General features: G+C 40.0%; 1 protein-coding gene across 2 annotated transcripts in view; it reads right to left on the bottom strand.

Annotated features, from left to right (window-relative positions):
• Scfd2 (sec1 family domain containing 2) overlaps nt 1–25897 on the bottom strand; it is a 314253-nt gene that overhangs the window by 253650 nt on the left and 34706 nt on the right. Inside the window, exons 4-5 of one of the 2 annotated variants that reach the window (XM_031342731.1) lie at nt 11463–11638; nt 5701–7717 (exon numbers count right to left, since the gene is read on the bottom strand). In XM_031342731.1, the coding sequence (XP_031198591.1) occupies nt 7595–7717; nt 11463–11638 (299 nt within the window). In that variant the 3' untranslated portion in view covers nt 5701–7594. Of the gene's footprint in view, nt 1–5700; nt 7718–11462; nt 11639–25897 lie in introns of those variants that run through there. The other variant, XM_031342730.1, reaches the window with a different exon arrangement.

Raw genomic sequence — 25897 nt, forward strand, 5'->3', positions numbered from 1 at the left:
AGAAGAAGAAGAAGAAGAAGAAGAAGAAGAAGAAGAAGAAAAAGAAGAAGAAGAAGAAGAAAGAGGAGAAGGAGGAGGAGGGGAGAGGAAAGAAGAAGACAATGACTGTGTGAGGAATCACCCATGTATATATTTCAGCATGCAGAAAAATGAAATTGGACCCTTATCACTCATCATGCACAAAACTCAACTGCAGACGGACAGAGACCTTCAACATAAGTCAGATAGTAGCATGCTTTGTCTTTTTTTGGTTCCCAAAAGCTGCACTTCCAGACCTGAGGGTCTCTGCCCCTAGCTGGCTTCCACTGATAATAAAGAATTGACATAAGGCCAATGGCTGGGCAAGGAGACAGAGGTGGGACTTTTAGATTGACTGGGCAAGGGACCAAGAGAAGGAAAGGGAGAAATCATCATGACTCGAGGCAAAGAGATCAGAATTAAGAGCTGCATGAGAGAAACTGTGGAGCAATGTAGGTGGGAGGGGACTATGGCCCCATGAGGGACTGTCCAAAAGGTAACAGAGCAGCGAAGATAAAGATTTGGAAGGTGTTGAGCCAGGAACAGCAGAGGGGAGTGTTTGCTGGCCACGGGAAGGTTTAGAAGTGTCCAGCCATTGAGCTAGTCAAGACATATCAAAATTAGCTGGTGTATGTGTGTATGTGTGTATGTGTGTGTCTGTCTGTCTGTCTGTCTGTCTGTCTTTCATTTGTGAATCCAGAGAACTCTTGGGTGCATGCATGGCCTGCTGGCAGCCAAAGCAGTTTAGCTAATTCACCACTACAGTTATGCTCCTCCTGTTTTTCACTCAATGAATACCCACTCACATGTATGCACCTTCAATTACTAGCATAAAGGCAAACATTTTTGGTAGACCCCTAACACACTAAAATTGTCAGTCTTAAATTTACTTTGCCTGATTACTAACTCTGGCTTCCAGCTGGAATAACATATGATATCATCACTTTTGAGACAATCCAGGTTTAAGAGCAATAGTTTACATGAGCTACATTCTGAGTCTCTTTCTAATCAGGTGCTTGGCACAGATTCACATCCTCCTAACCTGGCAATGCACCCATGCTCAACAAGTAAACAAAAAGTTCATGAAAACTGTTTCATATTTCATATTTTTCCCTCTCCTCCTCCCTCTTCCCTCAATATTCAAAATTATAATGCCTTAATAAGTCGATATCAAGAACATTAAAATAAAATATTCTGCTTTTTTAAAAGGTGAAATCGAGGTGATTAATATCCTTGTCATCAAATATGTTAAGTCACATAAGGTCCAGTCAAAGGCTTGCTAAGGAATGAACACTAAGGTAGAGTATAAGTTGAAGGAGGTGGAGAGTCATCCCCACGTATACAAGCACAGTAGTGGATAAAGCTCCATCGGCTCACACGTAAACTCCACTGCGCAAGTACAAGGACTTGACTCAGATCCCAGAGCCCAGGTAAAAGCCAGGTGTGGTGGCACAGATCTGTAACCCAGAACTGGTGGATGGAGGCAGGTAATCTCAGCAGTCTCTCTGAACAGTCAGCCCAAAAAAAATATTGAGCTCCAGGTTCAGTGAGACAGTGGTCCCAAAAATAAGGTGGGGAGCTGAGAGAGAAAAATACTCAGTGTTGACATACGGCCTCCATGTGCATTTGCACACACAAGCATCACACACACACAAATACACATATACACACACATATCATATATCCAGTATCAAAGAAAAATTAGTTGGAAATGGTGGATTTTAGTGATCCTGATATTCATAGAGAACGTTGCTGATTTATATAAACTAAGCATTTTATTAGCAGGTTATATACACTAACATATTCTGATAACTCCTATCCTCACACTTGAGAACAAGTATGGAGTGATGCCAGAAAAGTTAATCAACAGTCATTCTAATACCTTACCCTGGTACAAAGGCTCCAGGAATACAGAGTTAAAGTGGATTACAGTACCAGATAGACTGGCTTGCAACTCATCTCCCATAATCACCAGCAGTAAGATTATGGTCAAACTCAACCTAACCATTCTCAAACACACAATAAGTTCAAATCAATAATTCATGAAATTCACTTAAAAACTGGTTGGTTGGAATCTAGGGCTAATTTTATTACAGGGGAATATTAACACAGCACCGAGACATTTGAGCTAGCCTATGAGATCCTGTTAAGGCCTGTGTCCCTAGAGATGCTACCACAGTGCTGATAACACTGACATCTAATGCCCATTACAGAGTCAAGGAATCATGTGGTTTCTTGGTTTCACTGCTTCCCTGTCGGCAAACCTCATGGACTCAAGAAATGGCTATCAAATGGAATGAAATCATTATTTTGGAAACAGCTTTTCAGGTTGGTTTCTCCTTCTATGATTTGGAAGTACCACATCTCTTGGCAAAGAACTAGAAGTCAAATGCTTCTCTGGAGAGAGGAGAAAGTGATAGAGAAAAGACACAGTTTTCGCACCAGGCAACTTTAAAGTTGACCCCCACCGAACCAGGAGTTCTGAACTGAAGGGAAAAAAAGTCACAGGTTCTGTCAATTCAGATATGTGCTACCCATCATAGGATCACCTGAGAATCCCAAATGTTAAGCTACCTTGACTCCTGTAAGTCCTAAGACTATTCACCAGGTCTTTGAAAACATCTTAAACACCATCAATCTAGATAGTAAATCTCATGTAGCATGAAGACATACTGTACGATTATACAGTAAATTATACATGTACATACTGTATGATTATACAGTAAAGAACCAGCCTGCGTGGTGAAAGGTCAAGCCCAGTGAACTTGACACTATGGTAATGGGACTCAGACAGTCTCCTATCCCTGGTCACAGATAGGCCACCAATGAAGGCACAAGGCAGGGCAGCAGCTGCACACCGACAGCTGACACCAAAGAAGAGAGGAAACAGTAGCAGCCGCCACCTATTCTTGCAGAGGAGCATGAAGCCCTGCTGCACCCTTTGGGTAACCAAGGCTTTCCAAGAGGAAAACAGATAGGAGTAAACCCATGAAGTGAAACATCACTGTTAGTAGTAGACAACAGTGAAGGAGAGGCCAAGCACGTGCTAAGGAAACCCCGCAGCGATCGAGAGGCTGACATCAGCTCTGCTCTGTTGTCTTCCCTGGGATTATTTTCTTTCCTTTCTATCTTAATGTTTTATGTGTTATTTCTATGTGCACAGGATTTCTGCCTAATATATATATATATGTGTGTGTGTGTATATATATATATATATATGTAATATTGTCTTGTCATACATCTTGAGAGACAGAAGCAGGAAAATTCTAAGTTCTAGGTTAATCTTGGTAACTTTAGTGAAACTATATTTTAAAAAGGCTAAGGATGTAGCTCAGGGTAGGGTGCTTTCTTAGTGTGTGTAAGATCCTAAGTTAGCACCACAGAAACAAAACAGATAGTAGTTCAGTGGTAGTGCTCTTGTGTAGCATATGAGTGACCTGAGATCAACTCACAGGACCAACAAGAACAAAAGCAGAGTTTTAGTTGAATACTCTGCCTTGTACCTGTGAAATCGGTGTTTGGGAGACAGAGACAGGAGGCCAGCTTGGTCTGCACAGTGAGTTTTGGGCCACCCAAGACTATACAGTAACAAGGTCCTATCTTCAAAAAACTAAAAAGGGGCTAGAAAGATGGCTCAGCAGTTAAGAGCCCTCACTGGCTGCTCTTCCAAAGGAGATATATATTCTGTATGAATGTATATATATATGTGTGTGTGCATATATATATGTGGTATATATATATATATATATATATATATATATATATATATATTCACACCACATGTATGCAATACTGATGGAGGCCAGAAGAGGGCATCATATCCCCAGGATTGAAGATACAGACAGTTGAGCACTGCCATGTAGGCACTGGGATGCAAACATGGGTCCTCTGGAAGAGCAGCCAGGCACTCTTATCTGCTGAGCCATCTCTCCAGCCCTGGGATTATTTTTCAGTGTATTTTTGTGAAAAGCACACTCTACAACTGTCCTCAGAAAAAAATCCTATTGGAATCCGCCCTCCCCCCATCTCTGGAACAGCACCAAGGACAAGTTACAGGATCATTGTTTTCTACTTCCTTGCTCAGTCTTTACTCAAGTGCTATCATCCGTGGTTTGCAAATGGGAACACTGCTGTGGGACACATTGACTCTGCTACCATGGCCTCTGGCCAAAGAAAAGCAGACTGGTGGGAACTTCTTCCCAGAAAACCTCAATCTTAATTATTATAAATGGCTGAAAACAGGCATAATAAAACAGGACCTCCCAAGGTGACAGCCAATCAGGGACAGTGCAATAATGACCATTATATATATTGCCAAGCCATGTGGCTTGAAAGCTAATACAAGCATCAGGGAATTCAGAAGGTAAAGCCACCAATGATACAAGACTAGCAGATATACTATTATTTAGTTTCCTAGGTGTAATTTGTTTTCAAAAAGGGTAATCTACAATTTAATAGATTAAGAAACCAAATCGTACCCTTAAAAAACTACTTTGGCACTTTAAAAATGTGCTTATTTTCCATTAATTGCAAAGACAGATACAATTTAAGCTAAGGCAATATTATACATACATAAGCTTGAATTGATTTACAATTCATTTAGTTTTTAATTTAAAACCTATTTTCCAAATTGGATAGTTTTATATAAAGCAATAGCAAAAGAAGAATAAAACATATATATTTACAAAGTGTGTGCTATAGGAAGTATAAACACAGCTGCTTCCTCTTCTCCATAGCTTGCTAGCATTTTATAACCACTGTAAATTATATTACACCCAATAAAAGCCTTTTCCGGTGACAATTAGCATAAAAACATCAGCTATATACTGAAGACTTAAAGAAAAATACTGTTGAGTATTATCAAACAGTAACTTTTAAAATACAACATTTTTCTGAGTGGCACTCATTTTTCTTCAACAAATTTTAACTTAGGAAAACAAAGTACAGAGGAGAATATTTTCAAGGCATGACATGAATACCATAGACATTTTAAGCAGTTTGCTCATCTCAAAGAACACATGATGGTTCCTACTGATTGAGCACTTGCTACATGCCTGGCTCTGAGTTTAGTGCCATGTGCCTATAGTTTCATTCAGTACTAAGGCAACACAAGACACAGCATTCATATTTCAGTTTTACTTTATCTAAATTTTCTTGCTATATTATTAAAATGGCATCCTTAAATGCCAAGCGAAGTAACTCTATTTTTTTTTCTTTTTTACTTAAGAGACAAACCCTGCAGTCCTAGCATGCGGTTGCTGCAGAGCATGGATGCTCTGAGTAGCAGCAGCAGACCACATATTTCAAACAACCTGTCAAAGGACATGCGAAGTTTTTATCATGAAAAATAGTGTCAGAGCTATGTTTAATCTGACTTGAACACCACACAATATACACATAAATCAAAGCATCATGTTATTCTATCATATGCACAATTTTGTGGTGTGTTAAACATCAGCTAAAACTAAATTTAAAACATTCAAATAAATGAGTGTGGGTGTTGGAGAGGTGGCTCAGCAGCTGAGAGCACTGGCCGCTCTCTCACATGACCTGGGTATGATTCCCAGCACCAACAACGGCTCACAACCACGAGCAACTTCAGCTCCAGGGGATCCAACACCCTCTTATGGACTCCTTGGGGAGATATATGTAGGCAAAACACCCACACATAGAAAATAAAATCATAAAGTAATTTTAGAAAATCAACATCCCAGTTGTAAACTGAAAAAAAAAAATTAAAATAATACGATTCCTTAAGAAAAGAAAGTTGCTTTATGATCACACCCATGATTAGTATCACAAGTCTGTGTGTCTGGCTTCAGCCTATGCTGCTTGTAAACAGAATGGTTTGACAATTATTATAAATATGCTTAAACATACAAACACTTAAAACACTGCTGTGGACTTAGGAGGTGAGAAGGAGAGAAAGAGTTATGAAAACCTTCCATCTACTATGTTTTAAAATTATAATCACTGTTGGTAAATGAAAGCATTTATTGTTATGAATAAACTCTTAGTTAAAAGCCTGGTTCAGTAGCTTTGAATTCCAGAGCCTGAGTTGAAGTTTTCACAGCAGATTGTGAATTTAATCAGTGGAGAGAGTGGGTGCCATGTGCCACTCTTCCAGGATGGGAGTTCTCTATTCTGACTTAAACCATAAAGTCAACTAGGGACTCAATCATGGAGGCCCAGCAGCAGTGTGGGGTCACAATGATGGGGGCCCAGCGGCAGTGTGGGGTCACAGTGATGAAGGCCCAGTGTCAGTGTGGGGTCACAGTGAAGGAGGCCCAGTGTCAGTGTGGGGTCACAGTGAAGGAAGCAGTGTGGGGTCACAGTGATGGGGGCCCAGTGTCAGTGTGGGATCACAGTGATGGGGGCCCTGTGTCAGTGTGGGGTCACAGTGATGGGGGCCCAGTGTCAGTATGGGGTCACAGTGAAGGAGGCCCAGCGGCAGTGTGGGGTCACAGTGATGGGGGCCCAGTGGCAGGGTGGGGTCACGGTGAAAGAGGCAGTGTGGGGTCACAGTGATGGGGGTCCAGTGTCAGTGTGGGGTAACAGTGGTGGGGGCCCAGTGGCAGTGTGGGGTCACAGTGAAGGAGACAGTGTGGGGTCAGAGTGATGGGGGACTAGCGGCAGTGTGGGGTCACAGTGATGGGGGCCCGGTGGCAGTGTGGGGTCACAGTGATGGGGGCCCAGTGACAGTGTATAAATGAGACCTCAAAGAAGTAATCAACTCTCAGCTGCAGCTGAGGTTTCTCAAGCCCTTGAGAAAAACTAAATGCTGCCCTTGTGCTCAAAATAAACTCAAATGCTCCACTTCCTAACCAAATCCTCTTGGAGATGGGGAGTGGAGGGTAGGAATGGGATAAGGAACTGTGGAACAGCTGACTAGGAGGGGAGCAATGACTGAACTATAAAAAATTAAGGTAATCAAAAAGAGGGACACTGAGTATATATGATGACTTGTTACACTAATGGGTAAGTGTGTGCTATATAAAATAAGAATGTTCATAAACAAAGAGCAATTACAATAACTAGTGTATAAGTGTGCCTAGAAACCCTAAGTACACAGTAACAGCAAGAGCAATATGCAACTAGAATTAAAGTAGATCTTTGGTAAGTTCAATGTTTTATTCTTCCCTGTCAGGTTGCTCATTTTCTGTTAAAGAATATACTGATACCACCACATACAACAGTCTAATATGCAATGAAGAACTCAAACAGCTCATGACCAATGAGATGACATACAACTGATACTCTCTAGTTTCCTCAGGAACCTGTAATAAGTTGAAAGATTATTGTCATCCTAAGGGGAAACCCTCTATCAAATCTTGCTTTGAGACGCTTTGATTTATTTTGATGCTGACCTTAGCCAATATGACTGGTCCGTAGAAGCAGAGTCTGTCATGTTCCAGTAGGGAGCACAAGAGAGGGAGCCCAGTGGCTTAGAGCTAGTTATCAGGTGAAGACGGTATCCCTCAGGAGAGGTGACACTAGCCCAAGGCAGGCTGTTAAGGCACAGCACATTAAGATCACCTGAGTACAGGAGTTAGGCCCAGCATGGGTTGTCCCAACCTCAGGGGATGAAAGAACATCCATGTGGAGGATGGACCCACAGAGGCTGGCGTGGCACTGGTGGAAGCATGATCCCATGCCAGGGATGTATTAAGTGACCACATGTGCTGAGGACGAAGGAGCACTGGTGAAGGAAGAAGACACACTCATAGGAAGAGAACTCATGGGTTTAACAGTTAAAGTATAACAGTGATTTGTAAATACAGTCATGAGACATCTAAAATACTGTATCAGAAGATAAATCAAATACATAAAGGTACAAAGAAAGTATGGCTTTAAATCACCCAATAATTAATGATTATTCATACCACTAATACTACAAAGCAGTAAGTCCAGGCAATTCTTCAGACCTGTTTTACTTTCAAGCAATTGATAAATTTCATTTTTAAAACAAACATTTAATTCCAGGCCAGGCGGTGGTGGCGCACGCCTTTAATCCCAGCACTTGGGAGGCAGAGGCAGGCGGATTTCTGAGTTCGAGGCCAGCCTGGTCTACAGAGTGAGCTCCAGGACAGAGAAACCCTGTCTCGAAAAACCAAAAAAAAAAAAGTAATTCCAGAAAATAGAAAAAAAATCAAATCACATTCATTTTACTAAACTACTAAAGCCTTTTTATCAAAACTATAAAATGGCAGCACAATAAAGAAAAATATTAATTTTAACTATAAGCATTAATGGAAACATCTAAAAATGCATAAATAAACAAAACCCAACACGCATGCACAGGCACGCACACACACACACACACACACACACACACACACACACACAGATACACACACATGGGGTGGGTGGGAGCAGGGCACACCAGAGACAGAGGTAGAGAGACCAAGTTGAAGTTGCCCAGGAGTAAAATGATGACTATTTAACATTTAGAACACAATTCCTCACAATAATAGGCTAAAGAAAGAAAATGAAACAACAGTCTAAAAAGTTCCAAATCTAAATAAATCAACTGGAATTAATACAAGATTTAGAAACAAAACACCAGCAAACTGAGATTATGTAGAACTTCCTTCCTCAGCACACATAACAGCTAATGGCAGAAGTGGGGCCAGAGCTGTTCAGACTCAGGACCAGCACAGACGCCTGCCCGCCCTCACTACCACCACTGAGCAGTGGCCTCCACCTGCTCCATGCACAATCAAAGCACTATCAAGAACAGGAAAGAAAAGCAACTGCTCCTGTCTACAGTGTGGCTGCTTCTACTTGGGAAACCCAAGAAAGTAATAAAGAAAAGCCAGACATGGCAACTAGGACATCAGATGCATGATCAGTATTCAAAGCTGAGTGACTGTATTGAGACAGCAATAAAAACTAGAAAAAAAAAATATCACTTTTTTTTAGGCAGAAACGTAGCCCTGGACCTTGCCTTTAAGATCAGGCAACTTGAACTCTCAAAGATCCACCTCCCTTTGTCTTCAGAACTATCCATGAAAATATTTAAATATCTCTTATGTAAAAATCTGAAAACAACCAGAATTTGTTTCAACCATGAGAGAAAAAAATATTCCCCCATGTTAGAGGAAGAAAATGATGTCAAAGAAGATGTAATCTGTGTTAGTAAAGTTAATACACGTATATACACATGTATGTATGCATGTATACATATATCCATACAAGAAAAAAATTAGATCTAACCAGACCATGAGTAAAAAAAAATTCTAGGTGGATTCAAAATTCAAATGTTAGTGCCAGTCAGCTGGGCACTGGCACACACCTTTAAGCCTAGCACTTGGGGGGGCCGAGGCAGGTGGATCTCTGTGAGATCAGTACCAGCCCAGTCTAAAGACTATGTTCCAGGACAAACAGGGCTACACCGAGAAACCCTGAGTGAAAAACAAAAGAACAGCATAAAAAAAATTTTTTTAAATCAAATGTCAAAATAAAAGTCATTTTATGTTTAGTAAAAAAAAAATCAGAATGTAAAATGATTAATAATATATAAACCATATAGGATAATATTTATTAACTAGATTATATAAACAGGAATTAACATCAAAAGACAAGCCACAAACTAGGTGAAATATTTATACCATAAAACTTTTAAAAGCCTACTATCTTGAATTTGTTAAAAAAAAAAAAAACTTAGTAAATAAAAAGTGAGCAAAACAAAAAAATAAAACAAGAGGAAAGATGACTAGCCAGTAAGTCCAGGCTGTTCTTATCTACTGCCATTGTAAATTTATACGAAATGCAGCCATGGACGGCTATAAGATATGGGTAATGTGGATAATACTGAAATGTTGGATGCCATGCTGAGAAGAGTGCTCTATGAACAGTCATCATTCACAGAAAAATCTCCTACTGCAACTCGGTGACACTTAGTTAACACACAGTATTGAGTTTACTAAGTAGTCCATGACCTCATAAGTGTCTCCAAACAGCCTGCCCTGGAGAGACTCCTCCCAGGGCTTTGACAGCACGGTCCAGGATACTCACGCCTGCTGTATATACACTCTTCAGTGGAGCATTCCTGCTGAGCACACTATGGTCATATATATATATATATATATATATATGTGTGTGTATGTATATATATATGTATATATATATATATATGTATGTATGTATGTATATGTGGTATTAATGAACAAACTATATATATATTATTTTCAGTTATCTTGAAAATAGGAAGTTGAGAGACAAAAATCAATTGTTTAAGAATATTTATAGTATAATGTAAATTATATAAAAAGTAAAGCCCATAATAAATATACTGTACTATACTATAGCAAAATAAATATTTAAAGAAAAGCAAGAATAGAGCTAGAACTACCTCTAGAAGGAAAAAGAATCAAATTAGGGAAAAATCTATATCAAAAGTACTTCATTTATCTCTACTCTTATTTCTTTAATTAGTAGGATCTAAGGGTAATTATGGAAAAATGGTAAATTATAATGTGCCTGTATGGAAAGTACATAGATGTTTGCCATATTATATAAGTTTATATTTTATAATATAATACTTTTAAAATATATATAATAATAATATATAAATATATATAATTTAAAATGCTTTATAATTTATATACTTTATAAATGTTTTAAAAGTTTCCTATGAAGGTATTTCATAAATCACACATAATTCTGCCCCAACAAGCAGACCTCACACTAAACACTACAAACAGGATTTACCTCCCTTCATCTGCTGCTAAGCATTATTTTAAGGCATGTGCTCAACGTTGTGCAAAGATCACAGACTAAGTACTGCCAAAAGAAATATCAATACCTGGAGCATACAGGAAAAATAGCAAGAATTATATAAAGACTATGAATATCTAGAAAGACCGAAAAATAAAAATGAAAGGAAGTTTCCAGAAGTTAATAAAATAGTCAAATTTTTATTATAATTAAGAAGTCAAAGATAACAACGTTAATTTTTTTTTAATAAATGTAAAGTTTTCTGGTTGACTTTTAACTGGGTAGCACTTAGAGGATTTGATGCAGAGCACATGTATTAGTTATTTTCCCATTGCTGTGATAAAGTACCATGACCAAGGCTTTCTTTGTGCTATGATTCCAGATAGATTAAGAGCCCATCACAAGCACAATGGGGATGTGCAGCAGCAGTCACAGTAGCTGGAGGGGCAACTTGACCACTCATATCTTAAACCACAAGGGAGAGAAAGCAAGCTGGGAACTGTCCTGCCCACAGTGTCACACTTCCTCCTAAGCCTATCCAAACAGTGCCACTAATGAGGCACTAAATATTCAACTATCTGACCCCATGGGGAACAATCTCATTCAAACCACAATTGTACATGCCAACAATATGATTACTCAGATTAGAACAGATATCGAAAGTGTATTGCTGGAAGTCAAAACCTCAAATAGCAACATTTTGATAAGTTCACATAGCAACATACCTGTAGAAGGAGCCTTTCAAATGCCAGGAAGTTATCCCACTTGGCAGTCTGTGGGTGCTTCAGAGTTTGAACTGTGGCCATCCCAAGCTGTAGAAGCCCACAATGACTTGTAAGAGCTCTGAGGTTGTTCTTAAAGAGTTGAATATAGGACATGAGTTGCCCTGGAGTGACTCTTCCTGGAGAAACATAAAAATGTATCAGTTCACTTTCTTCCCTTTTACTAAATAATGACAAAGAGGCCCTGAACAAAGTCACTGTCTTATATGAGAACAGAACTCCAGAGCTGACCAATCTTTCCTAAACTATTATGCTTCTTCTAGGAACACAAAGACTTGCAAGAAAGAAAAGAAGAATTAAGCCAACTGGCCAAAGCCATATTGCTAGTAGAACTCATTTGATAATTGCCTAATATCCTGAAAAGTTTTCAAATAAAGGCACACAAATATTTGTTGATCTCAATATAGAGTACCTATGCATGGCAAGATACAAGAGTCCAAGAGGTAAATGGAAAGCTTTTTAATTGTGTGTACATGTGTAAAGAACATGTTAGAATCGTGGCTAAAGCCTTCATCCCTGATATCAGGGACTTCATAACTGTATTCATGAGGTTCAAGGCTGTATGTTCCATGGAACAAAAGTGTTTGGCAAATGAGAGTAAATTGCTAGTGAAGGTACAAAGACGTGCACACTCTGGACTGATATGCTCCTTCAGGGTCCTTTGATGACTCACCTTCCACTTTCTGGTTTGTTAAACTTCATAGCTGACAATCATCAGTGTCTTACACAAGACCCCTATACACCAAATTCTCCTCATCAGGCAAAAAGAAAGCACTGAGTCAAGCACAACTGGAAGTCAACAGATCATTCCTATAGACCTCACCCATATTGTGCTTGTGGACTGTTCTCTGAAACTGAATGTAGACTATCTACTGCTATACTTACAGTATTTTCATTGTTAATAAAACATCCTGTGTTGACTCAGCACACGCAAGCGCTTAAAGAAACATGGCCTCTTCTGATTCTCAGAGCAACTATAGGAGGTAGCAAACTAGGTCCCTGTGGCATCTGTTAGCCTCACCCAAGGCACTCAGAACTGAGTGTCTGCCAGTATAAGTCAGCAGATACTACCTAATATTCAGCTTTTGCTGAAGATTATGATACACACAAAACAGACCTGGCCATGAGAAACGTAAAACCCTGAATCATATCTACCTTTTAAACAAATGTTTGTGAAGAGATTAAAACTACTAAGGTACCTTCTTATCAGTGTATGATGGTAAGCACATAAGAAAAAATGACTATTCCCCAGGAATTTCTCTAGTTCTTCAACAAGGTTCAGACTCACCTTGATAGCTATCTATCTATCTGTCTATTTATCTATCATCTATCTATCACCTATCAATTTATCTATCATCTATTTATCTATATGTATCTCTCTTCTCTCTAGAGTATACAAAATAATAGGTTTTGTTTATGACATCTTCATATCATATATCATTCACCCCCTTAGTTACCCACTCCCATCCTTGGTTCTCAAAGTACAACCTGACAATTTACTTGTTCACGTAGTAAAAGAAAGAAGGAAAAAAACACTCATGCTTCTTGCCTTATTCTTTTTGCCAGGTTGATTAAGGTATTATTTATATATAGTTAAAATCCATTCTTTTCTGATATGGAGTTCCATGGGTTTGTTGAGTTGTGGAGGATGTGGGAGGGAGCCTAGTGGAGGAAGAATGGAGAACAAGATCACATGGTCTCCTGAGCCTGATCCAGGGATCCTGTTCAGGCTGGACATGGCCTGAGATCTAAAGTGACCCTCAGAAAACCAGTCAGACAGAACAAAGGACCCTGGCCCAGGGTGATAGCAGCTTCCTGTCTTCATAGAAATTCCCACCCTTGGTCAATCGGCCCTCTCCTCTACAGAATCAAGGGCAAGCAGATTAGATTCAATAAGTGTAAACCCCAGCTTGGCCCTTGATTACAAAACTGCACTTTTATTGGCTGGAAAGTTGTATGTAAGCTTTGTACTGAACAATAAAAGTTAGATCTGCACCTCGATGCTGGTCTCTGGGGTCTGAAAACTCTGGGAGCTCTGTCTCCTCTTTCCTCCATTTCTCAGTCCCAGTTCTGACAACTGTGTTGAGTAACCATCATCACAATCTAGATGCAGAGCATTTCTCTCAGTCTAACATACTCCCTTCTTTTTGTCATCAATCCCATCACTCCAACTCTATGCCTTGATGAATGCTAAAATGCTATTGTCTGATCTCCTTCTGATAGCTTCTCCCTTCTAAAATGTCATATAAACCACACAGATGTAACAAATATTTGAATATGGCTTTTTTCACATCAGCATAGCATATATGAGATTCATCCATGTTCTTGATGGAAATAATAGCTTTCTCCTTTTACTTTCTGAATATCACTTCATTGTATTAGTCACACTATAGCTTATGTATCTAGTTATCTAACCACAATTACAGGATGATTAGGGCTATCTTCAATTCTTAAAACTGTAAACAAAGCCTTACCAACCTATATCTAAGTATAGGTTTTCATACGTCTCTATGCATCTATGTTTCATTTTTCTTTGGTAAATTTCCAAGAGTGGGTGGTTGGGGTCATATACTAAGTGCACATTTATTATAAGATGGCAATCTACGGCAAAATGAGCCATTTCACAGCAGCATGGGAGGGGTTCTAGTTGTTTTGCATCTTCACCAGCACTTGATACTATCAGTTACACTGATTTTAGCTATTCTAACATGTACGTGATAATAGCTCCTTATGGTCTGAATTTGCATTTTTCTATGGACAGGGAAGTTAATCATCTTCTTGGGTGCACATCTGATGTCCAATGCTTCTTCAAATAAAGTGTCTATTCAAGCCTTTCCCCTATGTCTTAGTTGGTTTCCTTATTATGAATTTGTACCATAACTTTCAATATCCATTAATTTGATATATATTTTCACACCTGCCACAGAAATAAACACATTGCTGCTAGAAATTAATATACAGACAAATGTCTCCTTGATGCCCTCTTGATTAACTTAGCCTGTCTCACAAATTACATGTAATATTACATCCTTCTTGTATAAATTATTGTCATTTTTTTGCCATAATATGCTGACATGTACCGTACTAAATATGTAAAAACAAACATTGACCTGAAGTGTTCAAATCCCAAGATTGGTGTGAGCTCTATGCAGTCACCCACCATTCGCACATTATGTTGACTACATCCTCAGCCTTCTCCATGTGCTTCCTTATGTGTCGCACTGTGGATGACAGCAGCATGGAGACTGAAAGACAGATTCCAGTTTCTCTAAAGAGACAGCCATGTTTGCCAAGCATGTGCAAGGCTCTTGGTTTAATCTTCAGTGCTGGGGTGAGGGTGGAATGAGCTGATGCTATAGCTCCATGGTAGAGGGCCTTCCTATCTGCAGAAAATCTTGGGCTCAATCTCTAGCACCAAAGGAGAGTGAGGGGTATGGTGAGGTGGGGTGGGGTGGGTGGGAGATCCACTTAACTATCATAAAAATCTTATTCATCATGACTGTAACAATAAAGAAAAATAAGTCCCCAGAGTGTCAAAGGCTCCATGTGTGTTGTGGGACTCTATTTTAGAGAAATGTTTTAGAGGAAATGAAAATCAGCAAAGACATCACCAGATGATCTGTTTAGATATTTTTATTGTAATAACTCTATGATCTACTTTTGCATCACCCACTCTACGCAAATGGTCTTCTACTGAGCCATACCCTAGTCTCAGCATATGTCCATTTTAAAAATCAGGGTATCATCAATTAGAAAATATTTGATTAGGGCTGGTGAGATGGCTCAACGGGTAAGAGCACCGACTGCTCTTCCGAAGGTCCTGAGTTCAAATCCCAGCAACTACATGGTGGCTCACAACCACCTGTAATGAGATCTGACGGCCTCTTCAGGGCCAGAGTGAGCAGGGCCGGCAGAGGTCCTGAGTTCAATTCCCAGCGGCCGCACACATGATAGCTCATAGCCATCTATAAGCTACAGTGTACTCATACACATAAAATAAATAGAATAAATCTTTTTAAAAAAGAAAAGAAAAGAAAATATTTGATTTATTTTATTGTTAGCATTGCTGAGATTTGCACTTAGTCGACGTACTTAGGAAATGCCTCCTTCCCACTTAAGACGTTGTACTGGTTGGTTTTGTGTGTCAACTTGACACAGGCTGGAGTTATCACAGAAAAGGGAGTTTCAGTTGGGAAGTGCTTCCATGAGATCCAGCTGTGGGGCATTTTCTCAATTGCCCCTTGTGGGTGGTGCCATCCCTGGGCTGGAAGTCTTGGGTTCTATAAGAGAGCAGGCTGAGCAAGCCAGGGGAAGCAAGCCAGTAAGGAACATCCCTCCATGGCCTCTGCATCAGCTCCTGCTTCCTGACCTGCTTGAGTTCCAGTCCTGACTTCCTTTGTGATAAAAGCAATGTGGAAGTAAGCCAAATAAACCCTTTCCTCCCCAACTTGCTTCATGGTCATGATGTTTGTGCAGGAATAGAAACCCTGACTAAGACAGACGTGATCTAAAGAAACATATTTCCTAACAAGAAATACCAACCAAACCCAAGCCATGAGCTAACAATCACCAAGTATCACTGCTCTAGTCCACAGTATGTCCTCTTCTTCTATTTGCTATGTCATGAAAGTAAGTCGCTTTTCTAACTGGAATAACATTTAGCGGAATGAGTATCTTACATGGATGCTCTAAAATAAGCTTGTGACATTTTTAGAATTTAACCACAACCTTATAAAACAAACAAATAAACAAAAAGCAAAACAAAAACAAAAAACAAGTGCAATCCAACCAATGGACTGAATAAAAAAGCTTCCAGGATCAGCAACTCCACACAATGACACCATCAGTGAGCTATGATATGAGTAGGATTTCCCTTCTTCTGCTCCTGTACCTTCTATCTGTAAACTGTTTTTACTATGGTACTTTATGCATTTGAAAGCATTGCATTTACAAATGGAAAATGCTATAAGTATTGCATATTTTATGTGTTTTGAATAAATTACAGGTAATTAGACAGAAGTGATTTTGCATCAATGTTATTATGTCAAGTAAAGTCATTAGATCAAAAAAAAGGAAGAGAGAAAGAAAGAGACAAAGGAAGAGAGAGAAAGGAAGGAAGGAAGGAAGGAAGGAAGGAAGGAAGGAAGGAAGGAAGGAAGGAAGGAAGGAAGGAAGGAAAAAGAAAGACAGAAAGAGAGAGAGAAAGAGAGAGAGGGAGAGAAAGAGAGAGAAAGAGAGAGAGAATGCTACCATAAAAGCTCCCCAGTTGCCATCAACTAAGGAAGCACTAAGAACCAGGCATTGAAGAGTCCTAGAACAGTTGGCCACACTTCACCTTATGAAAGAGAAACAGACACACCTGTCAGGCAGATTTACACTGTGATTTAAAATGTTAACTCAGAAGGCTCTGCAAGATACTTTTAAGGACCGTAAAAGAAAGGTTACTTTATATCAAGACCACAATGATATACAGCAACTTTTTGAAAAGTGACACTTTGACACTGGAAAAGTGACTTTTAAGTCTTTAAACTACTAATGCAATTCATTAAAGCAAGCGCATTAAATTACAATTATCTCTAGGGGAAAACAAGCTAAATGGACAGAGCTGAGCAGCACAGCTACAGAAAGAGCTGAGAGAGGTAATGCTGCTGTGCCCAGCTCCAGCCTGCCTCTCAGTCTGCCAGCCAGGCCTGCCCTCACTGGTAATCCTGCTCAGTGGCCACCATCCTTAGTGTACTTCTCTTTGCTTCCAGTGCCAAACAGCCCCACTTCTCTACTACTTCGCAAGGAGCCAACTTGATATTTTATATCAAGTCCTATATTTGCTATAAGGTCAATGTGCAGAAATTAAGGATGTCTTTTTAACTGTACCAGTATTTTATTCAAGATTTTTATTGTTTTTGTTAATGCTCTGATTACAAAATTATAGATGAATATATGTGTGTATGTATACACATACAATATGTATAATTTGTGTGTGTGTGTGTGTGTGTATATATATATATTCCACATATGAGAGAGGAGAGAGAGAGAGAGAGAGAGAGAGAGAGAGAGAGAGAGAGAGAATAGAATGTTCCTGGAGGTAAATTTTCCTTTCACAATGAGCCCTGATGCCTAAAGTGATCTTGCAAAACACAAGGTTTTTCAGGAGTGCAGATACATAACATATAGACCAGAGTCAACTCTGTTGATCGTAACTATTTATGGCAGATGGCGTTATTAGTGCAAACAGAATGTTGACTCAATACCCAACATGAAGAGCCAGCTGTTACATATTGACAACAGGTAAGGTAGAAAGAGGACTTGGGGAAGGGTATGAACTGGGAGATAGGAAAAGATAATGGGGAGCATATACTCAGAGTACCTTGCAAGTATGAAACTGTGAAACAATACATTTTATTTTTAATTAAGAGTGACAATTTTTGTAAATAATGTACAAAAGGCTGAATGCCTACCCTGAATCCAGGGGTTTCTCAAAGAATCCCACAGAATGACGGAGAGCAGCCAGAAGAGATCATGTAGTTTACAAACGACAAAAGCATTCAGTACTCCTGTCTGTGGCTTATCCTACTTGCATTGTATGTGAAGCTGTCTTATTTGTTGGCACCTTCAACAGGTATCACATTGTTCAAGGTCTAAAAAGACACTTAGCCCTGCTTCCTTCTTTTTACTCCTCATCTTCCTGCCTTTCAGTCTTTAAATCATCTGTCCCTTTGTTTTTGTCTAGTCAAGATTTATTGGTACTTATATTTCATTCCATAAGCATAGCTTTAGTATTACATTCTTTTTCCATAGATTACATCTGAATGTTGATTAATACTGCTTACATCAATATAAACTATACAACTATTCATAGCAAAGCTCAGTCATCTACTGTAGTTATACTGCCTTATTCACACGTTCCTTTGAGAAGCAGATGATGAAGTTGGGGATGATGCTTCATTTTATAAATGCAGTCATCTGAACTTCCCATAAGCTTGTATGAGTATCTCTTTTTTAATAGTCTCATGACTCTGAAACAAAGTAATGTCTGTTTCATGTATAATGGACAGATGTTTATTTTTCTCTGGGAAATCTGACTTTATTACTCCCACTGATTTGTACAATGGGTAAAGCTCTGTCTTTCAACAGCCGCAGAAATGAGGAGCAATAGTAACTGCCGCTTTCCACCTCAACTGAGGTCAAGGGTAAAGAAATATGGTTGAGGTGCAGATGGGGAGATTTAAGCCACACATGAGAAAAACATTTCCTGATGATGATGACTATTAGATACAGAAAAAAAATCATTAAAAGGGAGAGACAGAGAGAGGGGGAAGACCATATAAATCTTCCTCCACAGAGATGTGGAGGGCAATATATCCAGCCATCTATACAGTGAAGCTTGGATAAAGCACAGCTGTGAACTGATGTCCACTTTATAACACCATAAATATTCAAGAAGGTTTGAGAGGTCGGCTTTCATAGTGTGTGTTCTGGTTACACACACTTTTTTAGCCCTGTGTCACAGTAGAAAGAAACTAATTTGAAAATAGCATTTAGTTCTATGAAGTGAATCAATTCAACGGATCCAAAGAAATCTGCCAGAGGATCATTTCTGAGGCTGGTGTGGAATAAAGTAAAACCACCACAGAATCACAGGTCCCAGAGAGAAAATAAACAGCTCTCACTAAAGTTACACAAAGGAGTGAAATATAAAACCACAAGAAACAGTTATGGTTTGCCTTTCTATGTACCTCCTGCATTCCCAGGGCTCTCACTGCCTCAACAGAGAGCAAGACTGAGACTTCCCTGTCCAGGGAAAAAATACCAGGAATGTGCCAATGGAACATTCCCTTGATGGGTCCACTCTAACGCAAAAAATGTCTGCTCTTAGAAGGGACCTCTGAATAAAGAAACTCCCACTCAGGAGCCATGAGCCTTTTGCCATAGCATGCTCTAAGTTTGTTTGTTTTCTAAACTCTGGCCCCAAATTCTATAATTCAGAATTCCTTCCCATAAGCAAGAGGACCATCTTCAGGTACCTAGCATCCATGTCACCTTCCACCTCCAAACAAAAACCTCTCCAATAAATAAACAACAACATTTCAAAGAAGGCAAGTGAAGGAGCGCTCTGAAGATGCTACAGCACAAAGTCTGGGTGAACACACACATCAAAAGGAAATGTCTTGGCTCTGTTGTCCCTCCCGCCCATTATAAAACAAGAGAGAGGAAGAAGAGGGGAAGGGAGGAGAGAAGAGATGGAAGGAAAGGAGAGGAGAGGGGAAGGAAGGGAAAGAAGGGGAGGAAAGAAGACCAGGAAGGTGGGCTGGAGGAATAGAGCAGCAGTTAAGAGTGCCTACTGCTTTGGCAATAGTTCCCAGCACCCACACCAAAACTAAAATAAATCTCATAAACAAAAACCTCAGGAGGGACTTCTTCCGGAAATGAAATCTTACAGGACTCCAGTGGCTGCACTACTGTAGCAGATCGCCTTACTCTGTGGTTCTCTAGAAGCTCGCAGGGCACAGGTCCTGACCTCAGCTTAGGAAGAGTCCTTGAGCTGACTACCCTGTCTGACTCCAGCAAAGGAGCTCCCAGTGTGGATGCTATGTGCTATATAATCTTGAAACAAGGGATATTTCTAGAGTGTGTCCCTACTAGCGGACCTGATGGAGGCCAGTAACCACAGCATCCCTTCATCTCCCAGACTCTGCCATCCTGTACCATACAGGCTTATATGATAGGACACCATTCCCAAGCCACACTGTTGCAGCTCACTGCCCTGTGGCAACAAAGCTCACAGAGGCACTCCCCAGACCCCACCCTCTGCATTTTAGTTTCTTGGCCCCTGAGCTCAACTATGAAGACCTACCCCTGCCACTGAAACAGTTACTAAACAAGAGCCCTGGGGAGCCCTCAGTCCCAGCCCTGCACAGCTGTGCCCCCCCCCACAAGGCTGTCCTCTGGATAGTTCTTTCATTTTATTTACTCACTGTTTTCACTGAGCAAGTGTTGTCTTTCTTTCCCCTCCCCCACGTTCACTGGCATCTCCATCCCCTTCGGACTTTTTGTATCCAACTGCACTTTCTGTGGTGTTTGCACTATATCTTACTGGTTGTTTTTATTGTCATTATTGTTTACTTACATTTAAAACTTGTATTTTCACCGGACAGTGGTGGCGCACACCTTTAATCCCAGCACTTGGGAGGCAGAGGCAGGCGGATTTCTGAGTTCGAGGCCAGCCTAGTCTACAGAGTGAGTTCCAGGACAGCCAGGGCTACATAGTGAAACCCTGTCTCGAGAAAAACAAACAAACAAACAAACAAACAAAAAAGCCCTTGTTTTTCCTTTTTATTCACCTCCATACATTTATCTAATTTGGGTTTGGATTTTTGCTTTTTTTTTTTTAGATTTTATTTTATGTGTACATTTTGCCTGTGTGTGTGTGTGTGTGTGTGTGTATGTATGTATGTATGTATGTATGCATGCATGCATGCATGTATGTGTGCCATGTGCATGCCTGATTCTAAATGAGGTCAATAGAGGGCAGAAGGTCTCCTGGGACTAGAGGGACAGATGGTTATAAACCATCAAGTGTATGCTGGGAGTGAGACCCGGGTCCCCTATAGGAGCAGCAGGTGCTGTAAACTGATGACCCATCTCTCCTGCCCACTCTGACTTTGCGTTCACATTTATTCATGATTGGAATTTTGTTTTGTTTTTCTTCTCTTCTGACCTCTAGCTCATTTTCTCCTCCATACTTCTCCTCTCCTCTCCTTTTCATTTGTATAATCTGGCTTCCTTTTGCCATACTTCTTTTTATTTTTTCACCTCATACATGTATTATTTCCACATTTACCCGAAATGACTTTTAACCACATAGAAAATTCCACATTAGTTTTCCCAGTGTCTGGTTAATAGTGATTGGTAATATACCAGTGTGCTTTAATCAGCTTTTGTAGTATTTTTTTATCTGGTATATTGTGGTATTGCTGTTAAAACAGGTTTTAGTCTTCACTAAGTGATTCTAGGAATATATTAAACAGATGTTTATATATCTGTTTATGCACCACAAAACACAAAAAGTATGAAAAGGGTGGGCAACACAATTTTTTTAAAAGATCATAATTATCCAACTACTGAATTCATAGACACTAAAATGGATAAAATGTTGCATGAAAATGTTAAAGTTTACTAGTAGAAATAATCAGGAACCTCAAAGGGAGCACAGTCAATCAAATGAGACCATGGAGAGAAAAGGAAAACACAAGAACCTGGGCAGAAAAGCCAGCAAAGTGAGAGGAAGTCAGCATGTCACACCAGTGTCATCAGCAGAACCTATACAAAAGGTCAGCTGCAGTGACATCTAGTTATAATCTCAGCACTATTTTACTGAGAGATGGGAGGTAGAGACAGAGTGCCAAGTACAGAAGTTCTCTGGTCAGACAGCCTGACATACACTGTGCAGGAGTAGAAAGACAGACCCTGTGTCAATAAGGCAGAAGGCAAGAACTGATGTATAAATGTGTCCTGTGACCTCCATATGAGCCTTCACTCACACGTACTCATACATACATACGCGCACACACACACAAAATAAATAAATAATATTAAAACAGAACTGCCATATGATCTAGCTATTCCACTCCCTCCGTGGTTTAGATCCATAGAATGCTGAGTAAGGAGGCCACAGAGATCCTAGCATGTCAACACTTTCTGCTGCAGTACTTGCAATAGCTAAGAAGTGGAACTAAGCCTATATATCTACCAACAGAAGATGGAGAAAGAAAATGTGCAAACATACAATAGAAGCTTATTCACCTTTAAAGAAAAGAAAAGGCATGGTTTTGGCCAGTAAATGCATGGAACTAAAGGGCTATATGTTAGTTGAAATGCTTCCAGATGTGGTCTCAATTTAAATGTGTGTGTGTGTGTGTGTGTGTGTGTGTGTGCGCGTGCGCGCGTGTGCATAAAAGTAAAAAGGAGACCTTGACATGAGGAGAAGCTCTCTTAAAGAGAGGGTAGTGAGGAGTGGAGGTGGACTGTTGGAGAGAGAGCCCCTGAGAAATGGGGAAGGGTGGATCTGCCACCTGACACTATAATGCCCAGCAAAGCTTTACTTCAGAAATAGGGAAATAAGCTCTTTCCTAGACAAGCGGATTTAGGAAATCCATGCAGCTCATGAATCTCGGTTGTTTGTTTGAGACAGGGCCTCACTCCTTATATAGCCTGGGCAGGTTTAGAACTTACTATGTAGCTCAGGTTGGTCTCAAATTCCTGGCAATCCTGATCCAGTTTCCAAATTGATCTGTCTTATAGGAATTTTTTTTAGTCAGAGTGACTTCTACATGAACTTCTGATTCTCCTGCCTCTCCCCCGAATGCTGAGATGATAAGCATGTGCCACCAAGCCATGTTTTATACAGTGCTGGGACTGAGCCTAGGGTTTCATCCACTCCAGGCAAAATTCTGCTAGAACCCCAGCTTTCTCTAGGTTGCTCAAGGAAAGTCTCCATTCAGAAAGGAAATGGTAGTAATTCCTACTGGAAAAGTCCCCAGCTATAGAACTCCTTAGTAAAGATGAATACACTATCAAATTCAGATCATTTCATTACTGCAAGTAATGGCATTCATGGCCTTGGAAACCTCCTCAGTCTCCAGTACAAATGTCAAAAGTTACAATTTTCAAAAAACAACTGCCGCCATACTAAGTTAAAGGAAGATACAAAAAATATGTTGATTGTACACACAAAAATATAAATTCACGAAAAGGAGTAAAAGCCTAGGCATTTGTTTGTGATCAAAGCTGTTCTGAGCTTAAAATAGTCTATTACAACAATATGTCTCCTGCGAGCCTCATGGTAACCACGGGACAGAAGACTGAAGCAGATGCACAAACAGGAAAAGACAGCAATTAGAGCTTCACACTGAAGAAAAAAAGCCACAGCACAGAGGTAAACAACAAGCAAGGAGCCAGAGACAACCAGAAAACCAAGTGAATGGGAAAGTCTTCACCCAGTAAGAGCCCAATAGGAGGAGTTAAAGTGGCCAACGGAAGATGCCTTCTGACTCAATGACACACAATAGGAGGAGTTAAAGTGGCCGACAGGAGACACCATCTGACTTAATGACACACGTGGGCTTAAAGTAAAAAGATGGAGAAAGAGCTCATACACATATTGGACAGCAGAAAACAAAAATGGTCTATACTTTATGAGACAAAACTGTATGCACGCCAAGACTGTTGCAGGAAGTGCATATACGTAGTGTAAATACATCGAGAAGATGAGAGACAGCTCAGCAGTTGAGGGCACTTGATTTCGCAGAGGACTTGGGTTTGGTTCCCAGGCCCACAGGGTGTTCACAGCAATCCTAACTTCAGTTTAAGGGTATATATCTTCTGAACTCCATGGGTACCAGGTACATGCAGTGGTACACATACATGTAGGCAAAACACTCATACGCATAAAGTAAACCAATCTTTAAAATGTAGGTATAAATATATACTAAAACATTAAATATGTAAAGCAAATATCAAGAAATCTATAAAAAAAAAGAATAATTGGGCTCTAGTTTAATAATAGGAGACTTCGATACCCTATTTAGTTCAGCTAGACCTAGTGTACATGTATGAAACCATCCATTCAGTAGTGGTGAAATACGTGTGCTTCTCTATCATGCAAGGAACACTCTAGCAAGAAACATTTTCTCAGAGGGCCAAAACAAGTCTTAATGAGTTCAAGATTGGAATAGTTCAGTATATGCTTTCCAACCACAACAGTGTAGAGTTAGAGTCAACAACAGAAGGAATCTTAGCAAATTCACAAACACGCAGAAGTTAAATACCACAGTCCTCCCAAGAAGCCAACAGATAAACCCAACAGAAAATTTAAAAGTAACTTGGCTCAGAAGATAAGAGCATTTACTGCTCTTGCAGAAGACGAATACAGTTCACAACCTCTTGTAACTCTAGCTCCAGGAAGTGTGATACCACTGATCTAGTCTCCACAGATATGCACTAATAACGTTCATGGTCTCTCCTCCTGCATACACACACTCTCACATGCACAATAAAGTAGTTTGAATAAGAAATACCATCTATAGGTGCTGACATTCAATACTTGGTATTGAGTTGATAGTGATGTGTGGGAAGGTCTAGAAGGTGTGTGCTTTAGAGGAAGTAAAGCCCTGGGAGGGGACTTTGAGGTTTAAAATCTGGTCCAATTCAAAGTGTGTATCCCTCTCTGTCTCTCTGTCTCTCTGTGTCTCTTTATTTGTGTGTCTCTGTGTGTGTGTCTATCTTTGTCTCTCAGCCACTAATACACATAATAAAAATAAAATCTCCTTAGGAAAAATACTGATCACAATCTATGGATGTAGCTTTCTAAATAGTAAATTTACACCAATAAAACTTAGAGATCCCAAATAGTCTAACATTGAGCCTCAAGGAACTAGAAAAAGAACAAAGCTTAAGTTAGCAGAAAGAAGAAACTAATGAAGATCAGAACAAAAATAAGCCCAATAAAGAACAGAAAACCCACTTTTAAAAACTAAGTAAAATCAAGAGAAAGGGTGAAGGGAGAGGGGAGAGGAGGAGAGGGGAGGAGAGGAGAGGAGAGGGGAGGAGAGGAGAGGAGAGGGGAGGGGAGGAGACGGGAGGGGAGGAGAGGAGAGGAGAGGAGAGGGGAGGGGAGGAGGGAAGAGAGCACAGCACACAGACCTGGCTGAGGATGAGGTCCAGAGCTTGTTCTCCACACAAAGCTGGACCTGGATGAGAAGCGATGCAAAAGGGCTGTGTAAAGCAGGAGGCTGGTATTGACCTCAGGACTCAAAGACGAGCAGGTCAGGAGCCCACTGTCCTGTCCTGGGATGCCGGCTCCAGCTGGGATGAAAACAGTGTCCCTGCACGGATATGACCTAGGTGAGTCGGCTGCACTGCTCATTAGTATGCTGTGCTCGGTAAGGTCACAGGCCTGGTTTTCTAATATGATTGCAATACACATGTATCTGCGTGCTGTTAATTTAATTTCATTAATTCATAGGTGGTAATGAATTACTTGTATAAATAACTCATTTGTTGGTCTCCAGCTCATTGTTTGTGCTACACACACAATAATTGTTTACTTACCCAAATATATTCAGTCACTTAAATTGTAGCCTGATAGCTGGGGTTTTATGATATAGAATAATTTTGAATAGTGTGCAGTCTAATCTAAACACCCTGCAAGAACCTAACAAAAAATATACATAATAACTATGACACATTTTTTTAACTTTAGTTTTTGTTTCCTGAAATAAGGTTTAGCTTTGTATCCCATGCTGGCTTGGAATTCCCTACTTACCCAAGGCTATCCTCCAACTAGTGTTCTCCCTTCCCCAGCTTACCAGGTGTTGGGATTC

This window comes from Mastomys coucha, unplaced genomic scaffold (genome assembly GCF_008632895.1).
Source record: "Mastomys coucha isolate ucsf_1 unplaced genomic scaffold, UCSF_Mcou_1 pScaffold22, whole genome shotgun sequence".
Classification (NCBI taxonomy): Eukaryota; Metazoa; Chordata; class Mammalia; order Rodentia; family Muridae; genus Mastomys; species Mastomys coucha.